Source organism: Pagrus major, chromosome 7 (assembly GCF_040436345.1).
Source record: "Pagrus major chromosome 7, Pma_NU_1.0".
Classification (NCBI taxonomy): domain Eukaryota; kingdom Metazoa; phylum Chordata; class Actinopteri; order Spariformes; family Sparidae; genus Pagrus; species Pagrus major.
In genome coordinates this window covers 26,151,390-26,176,080 of record NC_133221.1, presented here as the reverse complement: position 1 = coordinate 26,176,080, position 24,691 = coordinate 26,151,390, and the positions used below count along the sequence as shown (strand labels likewise).

The 24,691-nt window shown below is 39.7% G+C and overlaps 1 protein-coding gene across 2 annotated transcripts in view; it reads right to left on the bottom strand.

Moving 5' to 3' along the window:
- Nucleotides 1-24,458, bottom strand: part of ptpn11b (protein tyrosine phosphatase non-receptor type 11b) — a 46,052-nt gene extending 21,594 nt beyond the window's left edge. For both annotated transcript variants that reach the window (XM_073469901.1, XM_073469903.1), the window contains exons 1-2: nt 24,364-24,458; nt 9,370-9,492 (exon numbers count right to left, since the gene is read on the bottom strand). In XM_073469901.1, coding sequence (XP_073326002.1) covers nt 9,370-9,492; nt 24,364-24,377 — 137 coding nt within the window. In that variant the 5' untranslated portion in view covers nt 24,378-24,458. The remainder of the gene's footprint in view (nt 1-9,369; nt 9,493-24,363) is intronic.
- Between the last annotated feature and the right edge of the window lie 233 nt (nt 24,459-24,691).

The window sequence follows — 24,691 nt, the reverse complement described above, 5'->3', positions numbered from 1 at the left end:
ACAAACAAGAAACCCATCCAGGTCCATGGTGCATTTTTGCATAGTAGCCTACAGCAAGCTGGTAGAACAAAGCAATGTTGCTTTAAAAAAACATCTCACCCTTGATAAAATGGCTTAATGCAGTGCCAGGCTGTAACAGCTTCCTTTCAACAATACATAAAATAAATATATGACCAAATAACTGGGTTTTAAGCACTAAAATCTGCACTGAGATATTTAGGAGAATGCCTATATGCCTTTATGATCACATGTACATTATAAATATTCATATTTTGCACTTCCCAAGTGTGTTGCATAATATTGATGGTGACAGTGTGAATATAAGCTAAATGATATCCTCCATCCATGTGTTCCCACAAAAAACTGAACTGTAAGACAAACATCCCCTCTCTGTCTACACAAATAACTTATTCAGCACAATGAAGCAGCATAAATTAGCAGCTGTTCTTTGCAGCAACCTTACACACTGTCTACCACTGTGGCATTCATCAGCACTATGGCAAATCATTAAGAGTAAACTAGGATACAGACTATATAATACTTATCAAAATGTTTGTTTAAATCCTACTAATGTGCATTAATCCATGCGTTTATAAAATGTTTACAGCAATGTAATGCAATGTGTTTTCGTCAGTTTTAAGCATGCTTTTATTAAGGCACTTTCCAATTGTTGCTGATGTTTACAAGCCATCAAACATTTATTTTAAAATGTGATACATTTCCCATACATTTAGATGCCACTTAATCCCATTCACGAAACAAAATTAAACCTTCAAAGATGAGCATTAATGTAATGCATGTCGGAGGTTTACTGACTGAGGACGCAAACAAAACAACTGATAGTTCTTGCACAACAGTATTACTTACTGACAGGTATGTAAGATCAAAAACAGTCAGTCTGTCACTTGTACTCATTTAATTACTCCACATAGTTGGGTCCTTTCACAGTTGAGGATGTAGCATAAAATTATAATACACACCTATGAGAAGTAGAAGTTGTTCCTCCTTACTGACCAAAGTTCTGTATTTTCAAATCATTGTATATGTTCCCATCAACATCCTGTTTTATTGTTTCAGTTGCAAAAGAGCTGCAAATATCACTGCTTTATCATTTTAAAATTCTGCTCACAATCATTTGGATTTACTGATAACAACAAGCTAGATTAATCTCAGCTTTACTGCTTTGTTCCACATGATAATCACAAAAAAAACCAAACAGGATATGGTACCTCTTTTTTATCTAAATGCAAAATATATAAACTTTAATTTTGTTAAGTACACAAATCAAAGTGTAAATAAGACTTTAAGAAAAACAAGTATATATACAGTTCTGCGACTATGCAGTGGAATTCAGAGCAGTCTTTATTATTGTACAATTTGGTGTGATGGTATCCTGCTTTTCTGGAAAAATAAGTGATTCAAGTGAGATAAGTTTGTCCTTGGTTATCCTATGAACTGCATCGAACTGATAGGACCACCTGAGCAGAAGCACAAATGTACATAACATCAAAGTCCTTCACAGCATCTTTCTATGGGAGCATAGCAGAGTTGTTCTGCTGCAGCTTTACAGCAGCAAACAGATCACATCAAAGAGCGGCATTATGGGTTAATCATTTTTAAACATTCAAGCCAGAGCATTGAAGCCTGCAAAATGGTGAGTTTTAGTAATAAACAGAATTTAGATCAATATGACTAACAAACGAATACACTGATCAGATGAAGTACACAAACGTTGACAACTGGGAAATACATTGCTCAAATATGCACATAAATATTCACGTACAAACCCCAGAATATATAAATTATTTCTCGCTTTGCCCTGAAGCTATTCCGAGCAATATTTTTCACTAAATACAACCAGACATCCCTGAGAAATCCCTTTTACCAAATCCAGTCCACTTATCAAATTGAGTGTGATAAAGTTTTGGCCTCTATTTCAATTCTCCCTTTTCATCTCTACAAACTACTACACTTCTTTCTAACTCAAAGTAGGCATGTTTAGATTTAACATAAAAGATATATATGTGTATGTCAGCAAGTTCTAGAAGAAGAAGCAATTTTTCAGCAATTTGAGACAAGATTCAGACAATTAGGAAATCTTGTAGTCATACTGTCTGTTCATAAGCAGAAGGCAGAGGCTAAAACTCAAGTATATGGATTGAATAACTTCATCTTATAAACAACAAATATCATACAACCAGAGTTGCCTGTATACAAACACTTCAAGTGTTCGCCCAAGTTGTATTAGGAAAAAAGATATACGATAGTCAGATCTGCCGCTCAAACACTAAGAGGAATTAGCTTGAAACATAGTCTGCCCCGGTTTTCACTATGATTAATTAAAGATGACAGTGAAAAGGTCCAGTGTGATGGATTTAAGGGGATCTAATGGCAGAAATGGAATATACTGTTCATGAGTAGGCATTACATCTTCAATATTATGTTTTCATTAGAGTGTAATCACCCAAAAATAAAAGTCCTTGCCCTTTATTTACCTTTAAATGAGTCATTTATATCTACAGAGGGAGACTGTCCCTCTTCTATACAACATCCACCTTGTTGCACCGCCATGTTCCTACAGTAGCCCAGAATGGACAAACCAAACACTGGCACAAGAGAGCTCTAGAGAGCCAGTGTTTGGTTGGGCCTTTCTCAGTTTTCTCACTGTTTTTAGCGGTTTCTCCTTCACTCTTGGTGAGATGAGTTTCTGTATCCTAATGCTTTCTTCGTACATCATAATACACAGATATTTCTTGTAGCTTGCCAAACACAGCTAGGGCACTTAACAATAGCTAGCAGTTACCACTGCTAAAAATTAGAGCTAATATGGATTCTTTAATTTTATTTCAGCATTTTAATTGACTAATTCCCAACTGCAAGAGTGTTTAGGTGTTGCATGTTGTTTAAGGTTCATGCAATAGGTCTCCTGTATTGTGTTGTGTGTGCATGTCAGGAAAGGAGAAGCAAATGTTTGCACACTATACAGCCATGATTGTTGTGTCTTTGTCCTTGCTGACATGCAAATCTATGCACACCTAATGCCAATGGTGCCGGAGGGTGCTAAACTGGGCCGTGTTCTGATGTTGGAGGAGTGAGATGTCAAAACATTCACAATTAACACAAGAATTAAGACACTGTTTAAATATGTTGGAAATTTAGACTTGCAGGAAAATGCAGTTTGATAGTGTTAACATTAATTGATTTATTTGACATCCACATTACTGATGCTTTCTAGCTCTACTGTTTAAAACTATAAATAGCCAGGCTGCAGTGGAAACACATCTAAGTAAACCCAGGCTAGCATTATATAACACAGAGAAAATCCATTTGCTCTCGCAGTAATTTGCCCTTAAAATTCTCTGTAAAGACTGCCCTTAAAATTCCTCCTCGGGGTCTTTAGAGTGTATAAAGAGCATGGAAGATGAGAAAACTTGACCAGACTGCTCTCCTTGTGGAGTTGGTATAAATTATGGCCAAACTTTGCTGCTTCAAACTTTCTTGTTCTCCCTCTTTGAGTTTCACGAAACTCTGAATTGATTACATTTTCAAAACCCTAAAAAATCTCTCATTAAACTTCAGCCTTCAGACGCTTTTCAGCAGCAGCTCTGTCCGACCACTCCTTCTGCTGTTCACCTCGTGGACCAGAGAAGAAGAGAGGTGGTGGAGATAAGAAGAGGAGAGGCAGAGAGAGGAAGATAAGGCAGAGAGAGGGAGACTACAGACTCCCTCAGCGTCCATTATAATCTCAACACTGACTATCCCACTCATGGCCTTGGTAAGATGAAACCTGGCTAATGACGGGCTAATTATCCTCGCTTCTGCTCTGATAAGATACTGTGTGTGTGTATGGGGGTGTGTGTGTGTGTGTGTGCAGAGAAACTGATATTGAGTAAGGTAGCATGATATGCTAGCTAAAAAGAGCTTCTGTAGATATAGTAATTATCTCATAGTAATTAAGTTATTATCTTCAGTAGATTCCAGTATTTTCAACATTTTACAGACTTTACGTGGTGTAGCACCAAGAAAAAGCAAAAAGTAAAAAAAACAAAACACTACGGTGAACATAAGATTCAAAACATCATAGAATCTTTATTTTTACACTTTCAACACTTTTTTACAATTTCTATTTTGCACTGATGAAGGTGTACTGGAGCCGTTAAATGTTTCTACAACTCAAGTCACAAGTACAGGTGTTGATCGAGTTTCGCTGCTATGTTGACTCAATTTCATGAGAAACAGGATATTGTGGCAGGACAAAACATGTCTAAAACAGTCTTCACTGCAATACCATGTCGCCCCCCTGTAACTTGAAAGTTGAGGTAACTTGAGGTCAAGTGGTTTCTATTTTGAAAGGAGAGAAATAGGTGAATGTGGGGGATAGATTATCAATAAAATAAGGCAGGAAGGAGGCAGTTTTTCATTAATGTATAATCACCTAAAACTAAAAATTGTTGTGTTTTTGATACCTCAGAATCAGCCTTTTGTACCTAAAGAGGAAGCACGTCCTCTTCCCGCGAGCCCGCCATGTTGCACCGCCATGTCACCTTAGGGGTGGATGAGAAGATGCGACATGCAGTGTGTATTTGAAGTTGAACTTCAAACTAGCGCAATTTACGCATATCAAAACTGAACTACAATTTTCCAAGCCAATCGCAGGCTGTGTTTCTGATTGAGAGGCTTCATTAAACAATACAAAATTGACCACCACCAGATTTGTAATAAACTGTAGTAAGCTTGAGCTTCTGTGCTTTAATTATCTGCTATGAAACATCATCCTCTTCCATTTAAAGCTGAGTGCCGTATAACAGTGGGTCAGCTGATTTACAAACAATGAACATGAGCATGGTTAACTGTCACATGAGTTAACAACACTCACGTTCATTATTTGCAAACAGATACTTTCAGTTCAGCATTCATTCATGTAACGAGTTCAAGCACAACACTGGCTAGACACTGCCACTTAATCCGACACACTAGACCCTGTAAATAAGTATAATCTTTAAACTTGAGCAAACAAGTGATAATAATGGAAAAGCTATAACATTGCACAACAGCACAAAGAGAGAAGAGTCTTAAAGTTGGTAAACTGACTCAGTAATATCATTTAAACATTATCTAAAACTATTTTAGCTCTACCCTATTACTCTGAAGATAATACTGATTGAACAATGTAATGACTGGAGAAAGAATGGGACCATCTTTGTACAGACTGGTTATCTATAAGCCTTGCTTTCAATCCAGACTGGATTTTTCCCAGAAAAATTAAAGTTGAATTACAGCACAAAGGAAGCGCGTCTGCCACTGCACAACAAAGGAACAGGAAGATTTTGTCTGTTTTCCCTGGTTGCTATTCCCAGGTAACGGTGGAACAACTGGAATTACTGTGGAAACTCTACTCTGTGGAAAAAGAACCCCGCTGATGGAGGAGGCAAAGAAGGCGAAGAGGGAGAGTGATAGAAACCCAGGTGAAACAAGAGTAAGCGGACTGGCATCAACTTGATGGAGAGCGTGCCGGTGTCTGCTCCCTTGTTGATATGTGTTTCCTCTTACCACCAGGACTTGAGATGGTTTTAAATGGACATTCTCTCTTCTAGATGTGTAATTAACAACAACTGCCTACTAATTAATTCAATCAAGTGTTTACTCTTCCTTTTCATAGCACCGAGAACAAGGTTTCGAGGTCAAATTGGGATTCTTACAGTTGTTTTTTGCTTTGGACAACAGCCAGGCTGCTAGCGGTAGTCATATTGCCAACACTGTCTTTGCAACAGCAGCGCCAACAGCAATACAGCAGGGAAAAGCTAGGGGGGAGGGAAAGTAGAAAAGTTTTCTATTTCCGCTTTAAGTTTTTCTAACTTTCTAACCAGACAAAGTAAGGTGGTATCCACCAAACCCCTGAGTTTACTGAAAATAACAACAGTACATATTAGTGCATATGAAGTGAACTTTTCATATGCAAGAGGACGATTGTGTTAGCTCTTCTTTCAAAAGTTACATAGTCTCTCTTTAATATAAGCTCTGCTTCCCTCCTCCTTCCTCTTAGTTCAATGTGACCTACCTCCTCTAGCAGGTGGTGAGGTTCTGCACACTGGCTACTTGACCTCAGTGTGTGTGTGTGTGTGTGTGTGTGTGTGTGTGTGTGTGTGCGCGTGTGTGTTTAAGTCTGTCAAGACCACAAACTGTGGCTACAACTTACCCCACCAGCCTTCCTGTGGTGTGTGTGATTTATGACACACTACAGTACATACACACATGCACACAAACCACAGGCAGTGAAGGTCAAAGCCTTAACAGGTCCCTCACCCTCAACATTATCTAAAAGCTTCTGCCTGTCAAACTACACTGTTTCCTTTTCCTCTTTCTGTTTCTTTCTCTGCAGTATCTCTCGCTCACAATCTCTCACTTTCACACACACACAGAAACACATGCACACACACGCACGCACGCACGCACACGCACGCACGCACGCACACACACACACACACACACACACACACACACACACACACACACACACACACACACACACACACACACACACACACACACACACACACACACAACCTCTCTCTGCCCATGCCGCCATGCCAGCTACAGTCACAGAGTAACAAATGCATTTGGGCTTTCTTCCAGGCGCTTGGCCGACTGATGTATCTCTTAAAAGCTTCCGTTGCCAATGAAGACCCAAACTCTCTCTTCTTCTATCTCAGTTTGTTTCCTGCTCTCTATAATCACCACAGCATGGAGTGCTGAGTCCTGCTTACCAGAAATGTCACATTCTCTTCAACACAACAATTTAAGAGATTAACAGAAATGTGTTTATGGGCATTATTGACAGGTTATCACAAGGTATTACACGAGGTTGTGCTTGTCCCACTCACTTCAGCTCTACCCTGCTGCTAAAATAAGGACTTCCTGGCCAATTTGTGTCAGAATGTTACCAAATCCAAATCTGCTAATCTAACATGTTCCTAGAAAACACTCACACAAAACAACTTCTGTTTAAATGCCATCTATTCACCCGCAGACAAACTGTTACATCACTTGCTGACCCGCAGGCAGGAATTTCGGAGACTCTTGATCTGTGAACTTCCCACTTGAGTCAACCCTTAAACTTTAGTCACGCTTCATTCTCAATCTGAAAACTGACTAAATCCATGGTCGCTATTTTAAGGATAATGAGCATCTGAGCACTGCACTCTTGAGTTTTGTTTATTGTTTTCTTTGCATGTATTTTTTGGTCATCTAGGTGACTTATATAGTCTTACTTGTATAAAATATAAATATATGTAAATATCACAATACTTATCTTCCATTCTCTGGTGAGAGTAGTAGGGGTGTCATGATTCTCCAAATCCACTATTCTCTTTAATTTAAACTTGAGCTTTTTTCAGTGACAGATATGTCAGTTAGACTATTGCATCTGGATTCATAAGGATCAACAGATCATTGTTTTTATGGTCTGTTCTTTTGACTTAATACCAATATTCACCAAAAATGAAGATGCCAGAGTATAACACAAAATACTACCCTTCAGTAATTCAACAACAAACAACAAAAAATAGAAAATCAGTTTGGTTTCGCAAATCTGCCTTGGGCAAACCATCTTCCCAAATGAAGTTACCTCCGGTGCCAGTCAGTTGATTGTCTTTGTGCCCACAGGACACAAGTCTAGAAGCGTAGCTATAGGCTACCGGTAAGCTAGCTGTATCATCTTTTATGGGCTTTTTTGTCTCCAGACTCATGCAATTGGGCTGGCGTGCAGAGAAAAATTCTGATCAATTCCAGATTCAGAATCATGACAACCCTAGAGTGTAGTGACCTTAAATTTTGAGGTTAATGGTGGACAGCCTAAATAACAACCTTTAAAGGGGACATATTATGCAAAACTCACTTTTTCCTTGCTTTAGTATGTATATTTGCGTATCCGGAGTGCCTCCCCACCCCTTAAGCATGATTTTTCGACAACTAAGTCAATATTTCGTAAACTACCGGAGTCAGGGATTGGGTCTCTAAACGAGCCGTTTGGATTTCGACCGGATTGTGACGTCACAATCCGGTCTTTTGCATACTCCAGTCCTCGCGCTGGCTATCTCCTCCCACACTTGGCCAGCTACCTGGACAAGGATCCGCCATTTTTCTCGTTCTCGCTTAACTTGTACGCGACAGCCTGACCGCTACCATGTACAACCCGAAAGCCGAGCACTACTGCTCTGTCGTCGGATGCACGGATCCTCCTGTTTCGCTACATGGCCTCCCTACCAAAGAGGATATCAGAGCGAAGCGGCTACATTTTATTTATCAGGGAAACGTCCCAGCTTCAGTGAGTAAAAGTGTTACGTCTGTGCCAGTCACTTCACGCCGGACTGCTTCAGCAACCAGGGTCAGGACTGGACGCTGGACTGGCAACAAGATTGTCCCTTAAAAGATGGATCCATACCCACTGTCAATGATGGAACTGTAAGTATTCAGAAAGCAGTGTAGTTTGTGTTACTTTGGCCGTTTAGCACATGAGCTAACGCTAACGCTAATGCTAATGCTAACGGTCGATGTAAATATGAGGCTGAACTAACGCGAAGTTATCGACGTTGGGCTTACTGGCCGTAGTATTCACGATAATGTTAATGTTACCAAACGTTAATTTGTCATATCAGCACTCTTTTAAAACATGACAGCGAATTGAGAAAATGAATTAGGATAGAGATTTTATCCCTTCTAACCGGCCGGTGAACCACTGTTCCTCCGTGAACATGGCGAGGAGACGGGGTGAAATGTCTCGGTTGTTAGCGGACGGTGAGCTACTGTTCCTCCGTGAACACGCAGAGGAGACGGGGTGAAATGTCTCGGTTGTTAGTGGACGGTGAGCTACTGTTCCTCCGTGAACACGCAGAGGAGACGGGGTGAAATGTCTCGGTTGTTCGTGGACGGTGAGCTACAATTCATTAGCATGTTGTGCTAAAGGACAGTGACCTGCAGTAAAGCAATCACTACTTTGTTTTGGAGCCGGAGACAGGGGTTAGCTGCTACATGTCTGCTGTGTTACTATCAGTTATATGCAGGCATGGACACAAAAGTTGCTTCGCAAATGTGTATAGCTTGTTGCCATGGTCACGCGATGCCGTCCTCACGTCTTCCGCCCGGCAGGAAGAGGTGGGCGGCGCACGCAGTAGCTCATTAGCATAAAAGGGAAAGGCACTCAAACCAGCCGCTTAAAACAGGGCTGTGAAACTGGTGTGTAAACACCCCTGCTGTGCTCAATCCTTCGGTTTTTTCGACCAAAGCATGTTACTATCATTCCATTTAGACATCAAGGAACCATGTCAACAAGCAGAAATGAGCATAATATTTCACCTTTAAGTGAGGGCTTACCTAACAGAGAGGGTAAAATCCCCCGGATTGCTCTTGCTGGGCCGGGCCAAGAAACTGCCGTGGAGGCCCCGGGTCAACAGGAGCTGCTCTGCTTCAAGTCCGGTGATGTTGGGGTGGAACCACCTTAAAGCAGCAAAAAAAAAAGAGATAAAAACAAAAAAATCATCCATGTTAGAGGAATGTGTGCAATCCATCACCCATCCAACATCTTTGGCGATGGAGATAAAACACAATCAGTTCAACACAGTTTAGTTTGTAATTTCTTTTATTTTATGTCAGTTATACAAATCCTGTCACCATTTACTTTCGCCATTGTTCATTTCAGTCAGAAATAGTAGTTTTTCAGTCTACCTGACTATCAGGGCCTGCAGTGTTTAACCATTCTGCTTTACATTTCAGAGAGCTATTCATGTAGAGACCTGCTCGAACATTTTTTCATATTTCAAATCCAGAGGTCGTGAGAGACACTAAAACTGCTTTTCTCGATTTCAGTGTAGACGAAAACATGAGAGAAGTTGGTAGGTTATTACCACAGTGAAACCTTTACTCTTTGTTTGGCTCTGAACTCTAGTCCATCAAATTTGAAAATAAACCATGATTATTACGCTTCAATTTGAGGTTTTTGCACATTCTTATTGGGCTAGCGTTTTAGGAATTGTGGCCTCTTTTATAAATTCAGATGCATTTGCAAGAACAGAAAAGGTAAAGCTGTAGGAATTTTAAACATTGCTGAATAAACAGACTGCTGCTGAGAAACTCCAAAGGACTTGACTGCCCTTTGCAAGATGTTTCAATTTGTGCACCCTAATTAGCTAGTCCTGAGACTTTCAAAGGGTGCTACTTTTGCAGAGTGTATAAAGAACAAATCAACAACTAAGATGACTAAGAGTTGTCTCTGGTCCTCATCTTACAGCAGTTGAAACAGATCAGCTCAGTACACTGGATTTTATTAATGGGGTATATGCTTATGCTCAGACACCGAGGAGGAAAAACAGCTGGTTTGAGGTCATTTAGGCAATTTACTCCTTCTACTGCTGTGGGTTTGTGGCTGGTTTACAAGTTCAGCAGTTTTTCAGTCCCTGTGATCCATGCTTCGCTGATCAATAAGTGTTTGTCGGCCATGTAAGGTTTCAGTTTGTGACAGAGCAACTTGTAATTCAGGTTTGATAGAGGGCATGTACATGGTACGAGGCATAGTCTGGGGCAGTGGTTCCACTTAGTCATTAGTCAATGTGAGGCCTAATCATGGATTCAAATTAATGTGGCTATCTCTCAAATATTTATTAAAGAAACTGATATAGTGGTAAAAGTGGTTTTCTGCTTATGAATATCTATGATAATATTAATCTTTTAGCTTTTTAAATTGAAGTATTTCATAATATCATAACCTACCAAGAATTTAAAAGCCATTAAACTGAATTTACTTAAATGACTTAAATGAGCAGTTTGCCCAAAACTGAAAATTCAGTCATTACTCACCTATGCTGATGGAAAGTTTGCTGGTCAACAAGACATTTCTGGAGCGTCAGAGCAAAACAGAGTTGCAGCATTCTCCTAAGCAACTGAAGTAGATGGGGACTTGTTTTAAATCCAAACACGGCTCCATACAGCTTGTTCGGCATAATCCAAGTCTCCAGAAGCCCAGAGATCCCAAAAGACATTTTCCTCAACCTTTTTAAAGCCAAACTCTTTACTGTCGCTGCTAAGCTAAAAATGTCATCACGCAACCCATACAAAGAGGTGCTCGAGCGCGACCATGCCTTGATGCCGTAAATAACATTTTTACAAAATAATTTGGGATCTCAGGGCTTCTGCTGACCTGGATTACTCCGAACAAGCTGTATGGAGCCATTTTGTGTTTTGTTTTTTTTGGTTGATTTTTACAGTTTAAAATAAGTCCCCATCTCCTTTTGGTCTTTAGGAGAATGCTGCAATGCTGTTTTGCTGTGAAGCTCCAGAAATGTTTTGTGGACTGAAATTTCACCTGCTCTTCCATCATCATGGGGCTGAGTAGATAATAATTGGATTTTCATTTTTGGGCAAACTTTAAACCTTTAAATCAACCTATTATAAATTATATTTTAGGTCTCACATTGTTTGCATGCTTACGGTATTTATTTAAGCTGACTGGTCTCACATGAACTACTGCTTAGACACTTTAGGGTAAATTTAGATCAATAAGTAAGTGAAGTGCTCCTCAATAACACCTCAGCATAAACTTCTGGATGGGGTTAGGGCTGAATTGGCAGCAGTTATAATTGCTGTTAGTTATATGCCATCATATTTATGTTTTTCATTCTTTCATATGTATTCACAGGTGGTTTATAACAATATCTGTAATCATGATTCTGGATGTGCGTTAGAAAATCGTGAACTTCTTCCTATGAATTAAAATAGAAAGAATCCATCCGTTTCTTGATGAATCACTAACATACTGACTGTATGTCCTGTCCTGGTTTGAAAGGGAAAGACCCTCGGGTTTACAGTAATGCAGAGCCAAAGCTAATGATTACATGCTACTTCCTCTCTTGCAAAACACTGCTGTCAAATATTTATTCCATCCACTTCTCAGGTATGTTGACCGATTATCTCGGTTGTGCACTCTTACTGGAGTGTTTGACGCTGCCACTTATCCAAACCAAACTGTATGCATTATTCACAAACAGTTAAAAGATGTAAACCCAGTGCATCTACACACTCTCACTCGCACTGGCAAGCTGGAGTCTTGAGTAAAAACTGCGTTTAGTGAGTGAAGGACTGCATTAATCTCGAGGAAGCAGTGAGTAGGTAGAGCCGCAGTGAATGGCTGTATGTCAGCTGTGGGGATTTACAGCTCATGTTTAAGCAGGGATCATTGGGTTAAACCTCCCTAACTACTGTGTACCATTGCTGGCTAATCCAACGCACCATTAGCCACCCAGGGCCCCATTTGTGTGTCAGGAGGGGTCAGACAAAAGTGACATGAAATTGCACTTGTATACAGTAAGTGGTGTATTGTCTATTAGTGGTGATGTAAACAATGTGCAATGGCAACGCAATTGGCACTAACTGTTTATTCAATTGACAGAAAACAAATCATTATTAATCACTAAGTGTTTCAGTCTTTTATTGAGTAAAAATACCAAACATTTGCAAATTTTCTGTTTTGTAATCGTAAATAAAATAGTCAGGACAAATATAATTTGAGAACATCACTTTGGGCCTCTATGATCCTATTCCCAAAAACTAAAATAGTAACTGATGAATGCAAAAAAAACTTTAATGGAAGTGGAGTTTTTTTTTTTAGAGTTTTTTTTATTATGCTGTCATTATTTCTTCAAGTAAAAGAACATTGACTACCTGCACAATGAGAATCTGCAATTTATGAGCATTACATTAATAGATTGTAATCTGCTTTTCTAACATTTCCAATAGGCTGATTTATGCATTTATTTTTGATTCTGAGTAATGGAAATGAGAAAACTAGTATAAGATTGTCAAATGAGTTGAAAAATTAGCCCCCAGGTTATTCAAACACCAAAATAACCTTCAGCTGCAGCTTTGGAAAGAAACATGCGTGCAACTGTTGATGATTCAACAACAATAGGAAAACAGACTTTTATAACACTGACATATAGACCAAATGAGTCATGGAAATCATGCATTTCACATCCTAAATTGTAGCCTTTCACCACCACCCCCGACACATTACAAAGGCTTATTATTGATTAATATAACCCAGTGGAGGGCAGTCAGCAAGTGACACAAGAGTGCCTTCATGAAGCTCCTGCTGAGAAGATAATATCTGAAAGCTTCAACAGTGGGCGAGCATTTAGGCGATTCTGTTTTTGTACACGGTATGACGCAAACCCATGACGGCAAGATAAAAATAAGACTCATGTGTCAGCTCAGCAGATCTTGTGTCACCTCAGAGCGCCGAATACAAAGTAATGCAAAGTTCTGAATCAAAGTCCATATTTTGTGACACGATGCTTTCTAATAATTTCTTCAAGAACTCAAAAAAAACACAGAAACATAAATTTAATCATTGCGTAACAAGGATATCTGAACCTGACAATCTTACTGTCGACTGCTGGAGTCTCTTTTTGTCAGAACGACTTAACAATTCAGATCAAACCAACTGTGAGTGGCATTTACTAAAACTAAATTGAAAAGGCTTGAAATTGCTTTTTCGGAGCTTAATGTAAATGTCAGTCATGTATGATTTTGGAGATGAGGAAACTGTCACCATTTTTCATTCAACAGATGAATCAAAGTGACACTGACAGCTTGTCAATCACAAAGTTGCTGACAATGACAGGGAGGAAACAAAAGAAGGGTGAAAGAAGAGACAGGTGAAGTGAGCGGGACACAGACACTGCAGGAGAATCAGTAACGATGCTAAATTTTTGACAGGGTTTGTACAGGAGGGAATGATACATGTATATTATTTAGACCAAAGCAGGGCACTGCATCGTAGTCATTGAGGATCCTCCGTTGTTGAGGATTAATCACAGGTCTAGTCCAGTATTACATAAAAAAAACTCTGCTAGATCTAAATACAAATATCAGTCCAGCCTGTATGACAAGGAGTCTTGACTGAGCTAGTTTTAAGGGAAGACTGGACCAGCTTCGGATAGAAAGACACCACCAGCCCAGACATCTGACCCAGACTGCACCTGACCTCCCTTACCCTCACCAGGGGGCAAAACCGATCTGCTGCGCTTTCTCTAATTCCACGAGCCAAGGGAGCAGATTATCAGAAGAACTTAACAAATAATAAATAGTAAACGATTACAAGGGGATTAGTCATGAAAACATGTAAAAGCGGAGGGTGAATTTGACAATGCCCTCCCTGTGACATTCATAATATCTCTGGAAGTCTAGCAGGGAGGCTGGGTGGTTGAGCTGGGGACGTTTTTGTAGACAGACAGGAAAGGACTCAAAGGGATAGAAAAAAATGTGTTATCTACCACACTCAAAGTGAATCAATAGGAGATACTATACACGTGTCCTTGGAGTATCTGCTCCCTGAATAGTAAAAATACACCACAGACACCGCTAGATCATAGCTTCTATTGGAAAGGTTAGGTTAGACCAACAGAAAATAGAAAAAAAGAATACAGTGACAAAATTCTCACTGAAATGTAATTCAATTCTCCAGAGTGGAAAATGTGTTCAGTGCATTCAGAGGAATGTATGGTAAAAGCTTAATGTTCACCGTTCTTTTTTTTTTTTTTTTCCAGTTTTAGGCTCAATCCTATTTATAATTTTTACCCCTACCCCTGGTTTCAAGTTTCCCCTTGCCCCTCAAAATAGATCTACATGGAATAATGGTTGAAATCTCCCCCGGTGACAAGGGAAAACCCTTCAAAACCCTATGTCATTAGTAGTTTTTCATGGTCTTTATTTAAATAGACCAACAAATTTTCCAATATGCTTTCTCCAGCTGGCGTGTTTCCCCTAGTGTTCTGGTATTATCAAAATGTTATTTGCCACTTATCAGATGGCGAAAGAAAAACATGGATACTCACAAGACGTATAGAACTTCATGCCATCAATCAAGTCATCAACTGCATAAGAACCCTGCTTCATTACCTGGCCACCAATGGTGCTTTATAGGCTAACATTGCTCTTAACCTGTTAGTGCACTGATATTAACAGACTGATATCAAGTGCAGCAACTTTGATGCTGAAAATACATTAAAATGTGGGACTGTTATACACAAATCAGCAATAACAATGTAACAGAAGCTAGCTAGTTAGCTACCTAGACAACAGCAAGCTAGTAGCGATTGTTTTATGCTTGTTATAAAGAAAAAGGACCATAATCCAAGGAAACGACAGTTCTAATAACCCTCAGGTTATAATGTGTTGCTAAAAAACATCTGTTTGGAGGGCCATGTAGCCCTAACACTTCACCCTACACCTCTATACCAACAAGAATAGGGAAACACTACCCCTAGGCATGAACACGCAAAAGGGAGGGGTAAGGCTAAGTGGTAAGGGCAAGTGGTGTATTGTGATTGGGCCTTAAGTACATTGGTTTAGAGTATAAATGCCCCTGATATTACCTAGAATGCCAAAAAGGGGATCTAAAGTGGAAATACAAAACATTCTCCTCTACCGTGGAGCCAGTGGCAATGTTACTCTCACTTTCAGACGTTTACTGTTGCTGTGTGTAATGGTATGACATAATTACGTCAACACTTTGGAATATTGCTATTATCACAAAATGAATTATTTTAATTATATGAAACATTGTACCAGTATTATTGTGAACAATATGATATCGCACACCAATATACCTGTGACAAGCTAATCGGGGAATCTAAGCAGACATTACATGCCAGCTCGCATGAATCTTCATTTATACAAGAGTTGTTTTATTTATTATTTTGGTTACTGTACTGAGGAGCTATTGACAGGTCATGGCTGTCAGATGGTGGGCAGATTACTCATGGTATTGTTTTTAATCCTACACGGATTCATACGGAAAAATAATAACAGTGTGGAAAAAACGCCTTATGTCACTAATCCATATCTAATCCGTCATCACAGCGCTGCTGTCACCCGTCAATTTATCAAAACAATGGAGACGGGCTGGAACCAGGCGCACACACTGGACTAATGATTCAAATACACAATAACATCAACTACTGCACAACTGTTCACCTTGTCAGGTTTACAAACAGCTGAAGGCAGGGGCACCTTCCCCTCAGTGTCTTGGCACACACACACGTACATATACACAGAACTCTTTCAGCCTTCTTCACAACTAGAGCATACTCCTAGCCCGTTTGTAACCAGACATCCTGAAACGCCCACCTTTACAGCAACACACACACACATGCATGTGAAAGAAATATTGTAAACATGCACACACACTTCTGCACAGCCAAGTCCTCCAAGTTCACTTGTTATCCTTCAGCACTTGATCCTGTACTTTAAATTAAGCAAACTAAAGCAGAATTAAAGGCATCATTTAGGGGAAGAGGAGGAGTTAAAAGAAGTGTGAAGGAGGCCTGAAAGCAGAAAATATGCTGAAGGGATCGTTTCTGCCCTACCTCACCATTCTGGTCGAAGCCTGCCACAGCCCCTTGCTTCAGCAGCCTCAGAGCTTAGTAATCCAGCACTGGGCACTGTTACACAAGAGAGGGCGGGAGGGAGCGAGGAAGATATAGAGACGAAAGGGGGGGGGGGTCGGGGTGCTTGTAAAAGTGTTACTAGGTTAGATTGAGAGACAGAGACAGTGAGAGAAATGACCGGGGGGGGGGGGGGGGGGGTGCTTTGTAAGAGTGTTGGAGAGAGAGAGAGGGGGGGGCGGGGGCCTTTTAATCTGGGATTTGGACGAGTGTGAGCAGGCCTGATAGCACCCGTCAGTGCTATCAGTCGTCCCTCGCCTTCCCTCCTTTCCCACCTCAGACGAATGTGACAGGCTCTGGCAGACCGGCCCAACCACCCTCTGCTCTCCTGCCTCAACCTCACCTTCTCTCCCCTACCCAGAGAGGACAAGAGGCCGTCTGATGGCTCCATTCCAAAGCCCATTCTGTGCTTCTAAAGCTAACAGAGCTTTCTCTGTCTGTAACACAGACCAGGCCAGGCCAGGTCAGATCAGGGTGCCAGGTCTCCGAGCGCTACAAGGTCTCTGCTATCTTGTCGGAGGCTAAATGCAACAGCTGTGTTGCCCGTGCCTGGAGATTACACCTAATCGTGCATGGCGTAGTTACACCGGATCATAGTTAGCCCTTGCCAAGCTAAACCCCCCCAATCCAGCCAATTCAGCAGTATGCCATTAGGCTATTAATTTTGCAGGGACAGGATAGACAGCTTTGCAGATGAGTTAGAAAATAGATGCACAGAACAAAAGCATGGTGGTATGAGACTAAAGTGTAACTTCAAATGACCTTATAATGATCTCTGGATTTTACAACTATCTCAAAGAACAGGCACAGTTGGATTTTATCCACTTACTACTCTTGATTTTAGTCATATTTTCTGTCCTTATTGCTAATATTATTGTTATGTATCTGACAAATACTAGATAATGAAGATTATGCTTGAGTAATACCAAAACTAAGCCTGCAGCCATGCAGCTTTTCTCCCATTTCTGCCACCTACTTCAGTGGTGAAACTGATGTTCCAGACAAACAACTTTTCCAAGTGTCCATTTCAGAGCACAGGAGTAAAAAACAGACTTGTCACAAACCTTTGATTTCAAAATTTTCACAAAATGAGGGGCATATAAAAATAACTAAATAGAAAATGTTAAAATTAAATGAAATACTGAAAATCAGTTCCCTTGCATACTTTGTTATAAAGCAGTGTCACATTACAGAATTTCTAGATATGTCACGTCCACGAAATCACTTTTTGCTGCTTTGTGAGGCCACCAATATGCAAAACTGTGTGAATTCAGGTTTATCAAGAATATTTGAGGAATATCTCACAATATCTTTAAACTGCTTCATTCTGAAACCCACAGACACACTTTTAATTCAAACTGAATGCTTCAGTAACCTGCTGTACTGACAGTTGGAAGAAAGTCTGTGCCTTTCACATTTTGGTGAAATACTTCCTTAGTGAACACATTTTGCTGCAGAAGTTTGATTTTTGCTCTGATTCCAGCACCCTCCTTTGTAGAAGGCGGATCAAACAAGACATTTTTTATTTTTAATTATGAAACTCACTTTCCTAAAATGTCACTTATGTAATCCTGGCTGCAAGGCTCTTGATAGGGTTTCTGAGAAGCCTTTTTTGAGATATGCTGTGAAACTATTATTTAATCATCTGGCTGTCTGTGTTGTCTAAGCGCAGGACAAAATGTATTTGCCCTTTCTCTCTCAGTGTGTGTTGCTCCGTTTAATAATTAACTTTTAGGCCATCACTCACCAAGAAGTGCTTGTAGAAACAGACCTGCTTATTGGGAACGAGTCATATTAAGAGCATTGTCCTGCTGTCATATTTACCAACTGCAGTAAATATGATGCTTACAACCAGTGCTGTTGATGTATTTTCAATTACCCTATATTTGGGTACAAATTAATTTTGTTTGTTGTTTAATAAAATCATTTTAAGATGCCCTGTGTTGATTGCCCTGTTATAACTGTCATATGGCTTCAGGGTGCCAATTAAAAAGAAAAGTGTGCAATTAACCCAGAGGTTTGTAGAACTGCACTGACATAGTATTTATTTTCCCACTGTCAGTAAATATAATTGCTATTCTCCCTTTTTGGCCTGTATTCTTGTGACTCTGCTTACCAATTAGCATGTGGGATCTTAAGTAATCTTCTATAAACTCCCAGCTGTAATGCTGAATGGTTAGTTGAATGACATACTTAAAAGGCCAGTTAAAATAAAAAGTTATATAAAAAGGATGCATCAAAAAAACTTCTCTTTGAGTGTAATGTTTTGTTTCACAACTTTCTTCCATCACAAATGAATGAATGAATGAATGCTGTGAGATTTATGCACTGATCTTAATGCCAATAATCAGTAACAGCAACCAATAGCAACTGTATAGATCCACATAATCAAACTTGGTTGGTATGACTGATAAAAAGTTACGTGTAGCCTTTTATTTCTGCTGAAAAGATTTCTGTGTTGTACTGTAAATTCACGTCACTGTCAATTCTGCAAAGTTTTTGAAACAGCGTGCCTGTCCTATCCAACCATGTCCGTATATTCTCCCTCCCTCTCCTCCTCAGATCATGACTGCAGGAGCAGGAGTGACTCAGGGCTTTCCAAGAATAGGATTCCCTTTGACAACTAACAGGCGCCCCATTTCCCTGCATCTGGCCTTGGGCAGTGAGACAGAGAGACAGAGACAAAGGGAATGAGATTTCAAATAGGCTGGTTTTCTCTGACGAGACGTCGACAGGGAAGAAAAAGAGAATAAACTGGATGTACTGTTGGAGAGACAGAGGCAGCTGGGAGCTGCAGGTTAGGCCTCGGGCTGGTTGAAGGGAAATAGGCCCAGTGTGCATCCAGCCACCACTCTATCCTCTTACATAATGTCTCAAGTTCAATATAGCCCTGGTTGGCTATTTAAAGTGCACCCGTCTAGGCTCGTTGACAAAAAGGTGATATACTTAGTAGCCACATCGCAGCATGAAAGCCTCTGCTAGGGCTATATTGGTCACAGACAAGCCCTGGGGTGTGGATTTTGGTAATGTCGCAGATATTTTTAGTCCAGCTGATGATCCGGGGTATTTACATGAGGTGCAAAACTCGAACAGCCCCCATTGCTGGATGCTTTACTGCTCTATGTCGCACCAGGCAGTCAGCTTAGAATAAGCTACATGACTAACTTAACCAATCACTGACATGCCTATGCAGTTTGTTTTAAATACTTGCACATACTGTATGTAATCCAGCTAAGCTGACTGACTGATTTAACTACTACTGGTGATATGACAAATGGTCAAAAGCTGTCAGGGTTATTTAATAATGCAAAAACTACTTATAGCACAGAGTATCCATAGTTTGTGGAGTTTGTATTTACATGGAGTAAACAGAACAGTGGCTCTGGGCATTATTGGTTAATAAATAACTCCCATGGACACATCCAACCTTATTTTTTGAAACAGACAACATGGAAGTCAAACTTACTGGAAAACAGAAACTAGTAAATACACACCAGACCTTCTGCCCAAAATGGCAACAACACAGATAAAGAAACAAACAGCTGATACAAAGTAGTAGCTCGAAAAGTCTTCATCATTTTGACACAGCAAGTTTTCTGTAACACAAACATTTGAAAATGTAGGTCTTCTCAAAATTTATCAGAGAGCAGAAGATTATAATAATAGAATAATCCCTTTCTCAATTTGGATTAAATAATGTGCTGGCAGAATTACAGTATGTTTTACATTAAACTAATGTCATATTTGCATTTTTTTAGTCAAATAGTTTATATGCTCTACTCAAGAAGCTCGAAAAAAACAGGTCTTCAACAATGCAGTTTACAAGAGACAGCACATTATGTGACTAGTCCAGCTCTCATTGATTAGAGGAAAATGTTAGTGATCACAATCTTATTATTGAAGGCAAATATACTAAGGGCATATTACTTTGAATGTAGCTCATGTTCAAGAACTAAAAACTAGAGATATCAAATGCTATAGATTTTTTGCATTTAAAGTGATCAGAAGATGCAGAAAAAAGTGTTCTGGCTGCCAGTTAAAACTATATTAATTCAAGTTGACTTTTTATCTCTCATTTGGATGGCTGAAAGTGATAACAGACCTGTTATGGCGAGAAATATCATGCAGGAGATATCGTTTTAGGCAAACTACCTCTTTCTGTGACAAACCTGCCGACAGTTACATATGCGCCATTGTGTCAGCAAAGAGAAGTATAATGTTGAATAGCACTAAGTTGGCAATCACACCGTTCCTTTTTTCCTGCCTGTTCTTTTTCACCAGACAAAGATAGCGAGAGAACAGTACTTCTCTCTGTAGTGAGAAAGGCATGACTTTAACATTAAAGACCTTGAAATAACAGTAGATGTTGTGGAAGTATTAACCTGAGCTTTTATTAACACGGTTCAATCAAAGCAGAGTGCAGTTATGATAAGTTAGATATCAAATATTGGACATAAACCTGGAAAAGCGTGTCCTTTCTACCGTTTCAAGCACTTTACGCTTAAATGCTGAACCACACAAGCATTAAGTCATATTTGGAGCTGACAAAATGTTAATGTTTGGTCTCTTTTATTTTATCTCTTTTGTTTTGTGCCTGAATAAAATGCAAAACATGTATCTGGAAAAAAAAACTAACAGTTGGTTCAGAGCACTCCTGGAAATGTTGGCAGCGCTATCTTATTCCTCCACATGGGCTGTTGTTTTCCTGTCGGCTTATCGACAAAACTGACTCACTGTTCTCAGCTGGTCAAATGAGTCTCAATGACAGATGAGGTCTCCTCTTTAAACAAAGGGCTGCAGAGGTGGTTTCCAATAGTGGAAAGTTTGTCATACTGCACAGGCCAAACTGGCGAAATGAAAATGGAACAGAAACGTAAAAGGGATTCTGCGTCATTACTGCTTTCTCTGGGCCCACTGAAATAATGTTGATTGTACATTTACAGTATGGAAGAGTACAAATGGTTCCTTTATGACCAAACTGCCGCAAATACAATAATGACAAAATACATGCAACTGCAGCCCTTTACAATAAGTATGATGAACTAAAGTCCTTCCTGAAAAGGGTTAGTCTGAGTTGTATCAATCGACAGGATGGCAAGTCTGTCACATCATGATGGCACGCACTATAGCATTGTGGTATTTTAGATCAGGAAGTACAGAATGAGCCACATAGCAACAGTCATGCGTGTCGGCCAGCGACAAACCATGGAAACTGGCAGTGATGAAAACAACTTTTAACTTTGTCTCAGTGTTTTCCTCCGTCTCTGATCTGAGCCTGCTGGTGGCTTCGGCCCCTGGGGCAACTAAACGCTTGGCCCTGTTTCAACTCACAAGTGTTTATTGTAAATTTCTGAGAAAAAAAAGGTCACAGATATCTGTGAAATTGAATAATGACCTTCCAAGAGAATTCAAGTGAAGCGAGAGACAATGGCACCGATAGTACTTATTTTCATGGGTTTTCCTCCCTATTCTGTTGTTGCTTTATTGGTGATTCCGAATTTTGTCTTGGTACGTTCTACTGTATTTTAGGTTTTTTCGCCATTTAATATCAGTGCATCTTTTTCCTGTGTCTCTTTTTCTTTTTTTTCTCTTTTAGTCATTTGGATGCTGATCCAGTGTACAGGAATGACCTACCGATCTAATGTATATTTGCAATAGTTGGATGAATAATCGGCCACTGAAGCAAGTTTTAAAGGATTTGGATTTTACTTGACAGTTTATGCAAAACTGAGCCACAAACACTATAGTACTATAAATACACAATGTGTATAATATTGTTGGTACACTTTTGCTGTAAGGTTTATCAGGAAGCAGTTAAACACTGCAATGGTCCATGATTATAGAAATGTTGTATTTTGTGAAAGAAAAGGGTTGTAAAAAGTTGAATTTTTCCTGAATGAACCAGCCAGCCTGAATGCTTTACTGTTTCCAAACTCCCTTTGATGTACTGAGGTCTAAGCCATATCCAGCTAGTCTCTATTGTGAATTGTGAACTCGATTTTACCAAATAACATGGCGAGACTTAAACAATCTTTGTTCTGTCGGAGGAGAGATTAATACCTTTGTGTTTTGTGAAGCTGGATTGTGTTAAAATCAGTAGATTGACCTCTTAACATCCACATCATTGTTTTACAACTGCAGCTTCACCTACGAAAGGCATTCAAGACACAACGGTCACATTGCAAAACCATGCGCTAAGACACATCTGCTATCTTTTCCACCCATATAGTGGTAGACTAGTTGTATCAACTGTAAACTTTCTGATTGCTAACATTGCACTTTCTTGAGTCCACAACAGCCATAATGGTCAAGAGACAAGGCAATTGCTGGAGTCAACAATTCAGAGGTCACCTTGCATAGAAATCTGTACCTGGATGGACAGCTGTTACACTTGTGAAGATTTTAAGTTATGATGAGGGCTAGAAACAGGTGCCATAGTTTAAATGACTGTATTTCACTGCACATTTTCACACACCACACCAAATAACCCTAACAAAACAAACACTTTGATTAATTATTATTTTTACTGATACATAGGGTAGGTAATATTAGTTTACCAACTGTGTACTGAAAAGTACCTGGAAAAGGGCGATCTAGGAGGAAAAGGGTCACTATACAAACTCATAATGCAAAATCTAAATAACTACTGCATACAGTGCATGAATCCCTTCATGATTACAGTGCTCAGCGCAGCCGCCCGTAGCTCTTAATTCCTCACATTCTAAGCTGGTCAATGTTTCAGGGAGATCTACAAATCATTACTAGTCCACAGATGTATGTTTGGTTAATAATATAGTAGGAGGACTGAGTTGCTGGTAGCAGGGATATACACGGCATACCAAAGCTGTCAGTGTAGGGAGGATTTAAAAAGCAGCACATCTTGATTGTATATTTTATTACTTTTCCTCGAGGGTCAAGAACTAAGCTGTACCTTTAGTAACAGTATTATTTAGTAATTTCATGTTGGTATTAATACTTCATAGTGTTTAATAGTGACTGTTCTCCGGCTCCTGTTACTGTATGCTCACTTGAATTGCTTTTGTGGTTCTTGACTTTACATTAGTGGAGACACTGATGTTGCAATAATATTCTCATCTTAACTTGAGTTTCTTTATGTTTTTGTTTTGTTTTTAACTAAAGTGCCCTTTTAGATTTGTTGGTGTAAGTTTACCAAAACACTTTCTGGTGGGGAGGCTTGAATTCACAGGAAGCTATACGCCAATTTCCTGCACTGTGCGCGCACAGAAACAAAGACGGAGGTCACAGCGAAAAAGTCTGCAGCACAAACTAAAAGTATAACACTGAGGATAAAAACTTATGTGACCCACTAGAATAAGTGTCATAAACGAGACTTTATTTAACTTGAGGAGTTAAGTTCATATTCAAACTAATATCTAACGTTACAGCTCAGAAATAAAAAATACCATTCATGAACGCACTCACAAAAATGCAAATTGATGTAAAACGTGAGAACAGAGCAACATGGCGTAGATTTAAATCCCACTGTCGTTACACTTTGCAGCAGCTAGCGGAATATAAGGAAATTTAACGTGACATGTTTTTTTCTATCTGAGCTTTCAACGTCCCCACATTTTATTACCGCCACACTTTAAGTCAGTTAAATAACTGAATGCTAACTCGTAATTAACTGACATACATATAATGGCGTTTCTTTGGATGTAATTTAAAATATATGAGGCGTCAAGTGGCTCTGTTACAGCAGGAAAAAGTTGAGGCGCCGCTGGTTTCTTGCTGGCAGCCTCAGTTCAATCTCGTCCGTGCAATGTGAGACGGCTCGTCCAGCGCACAGAGGCTGTTCAATATCACGGCGCCATTCAGGACAGTTTTAAAATAACGAGCTCGACTTTACCTGCGAGATGTCATAGCAGTCTCTGAAAGCTGTCAAGTGTCCTCAAACGTTCCCCTTTAGCCTCTGCCGAGCCGCTGTGAACACTGAGCGATCTGTTGAACCTGCGACTGGAGCCACACATAACTACTGACACCACTTCCGGTTAGCGCCTTCAAAACAAAGGCCTTATCCGCAGGACCATAACTGAATGTGAAGGTTTTGTGTTACATTTTAAATCACCACCTATTTGAAATCTTACTGTTCATATAATATCTTCATCCTATTTGTATTATCTTACTTATATGTTCTGCAGTGTTCTGACCTCTTCTGATGTATTTTACACAACACA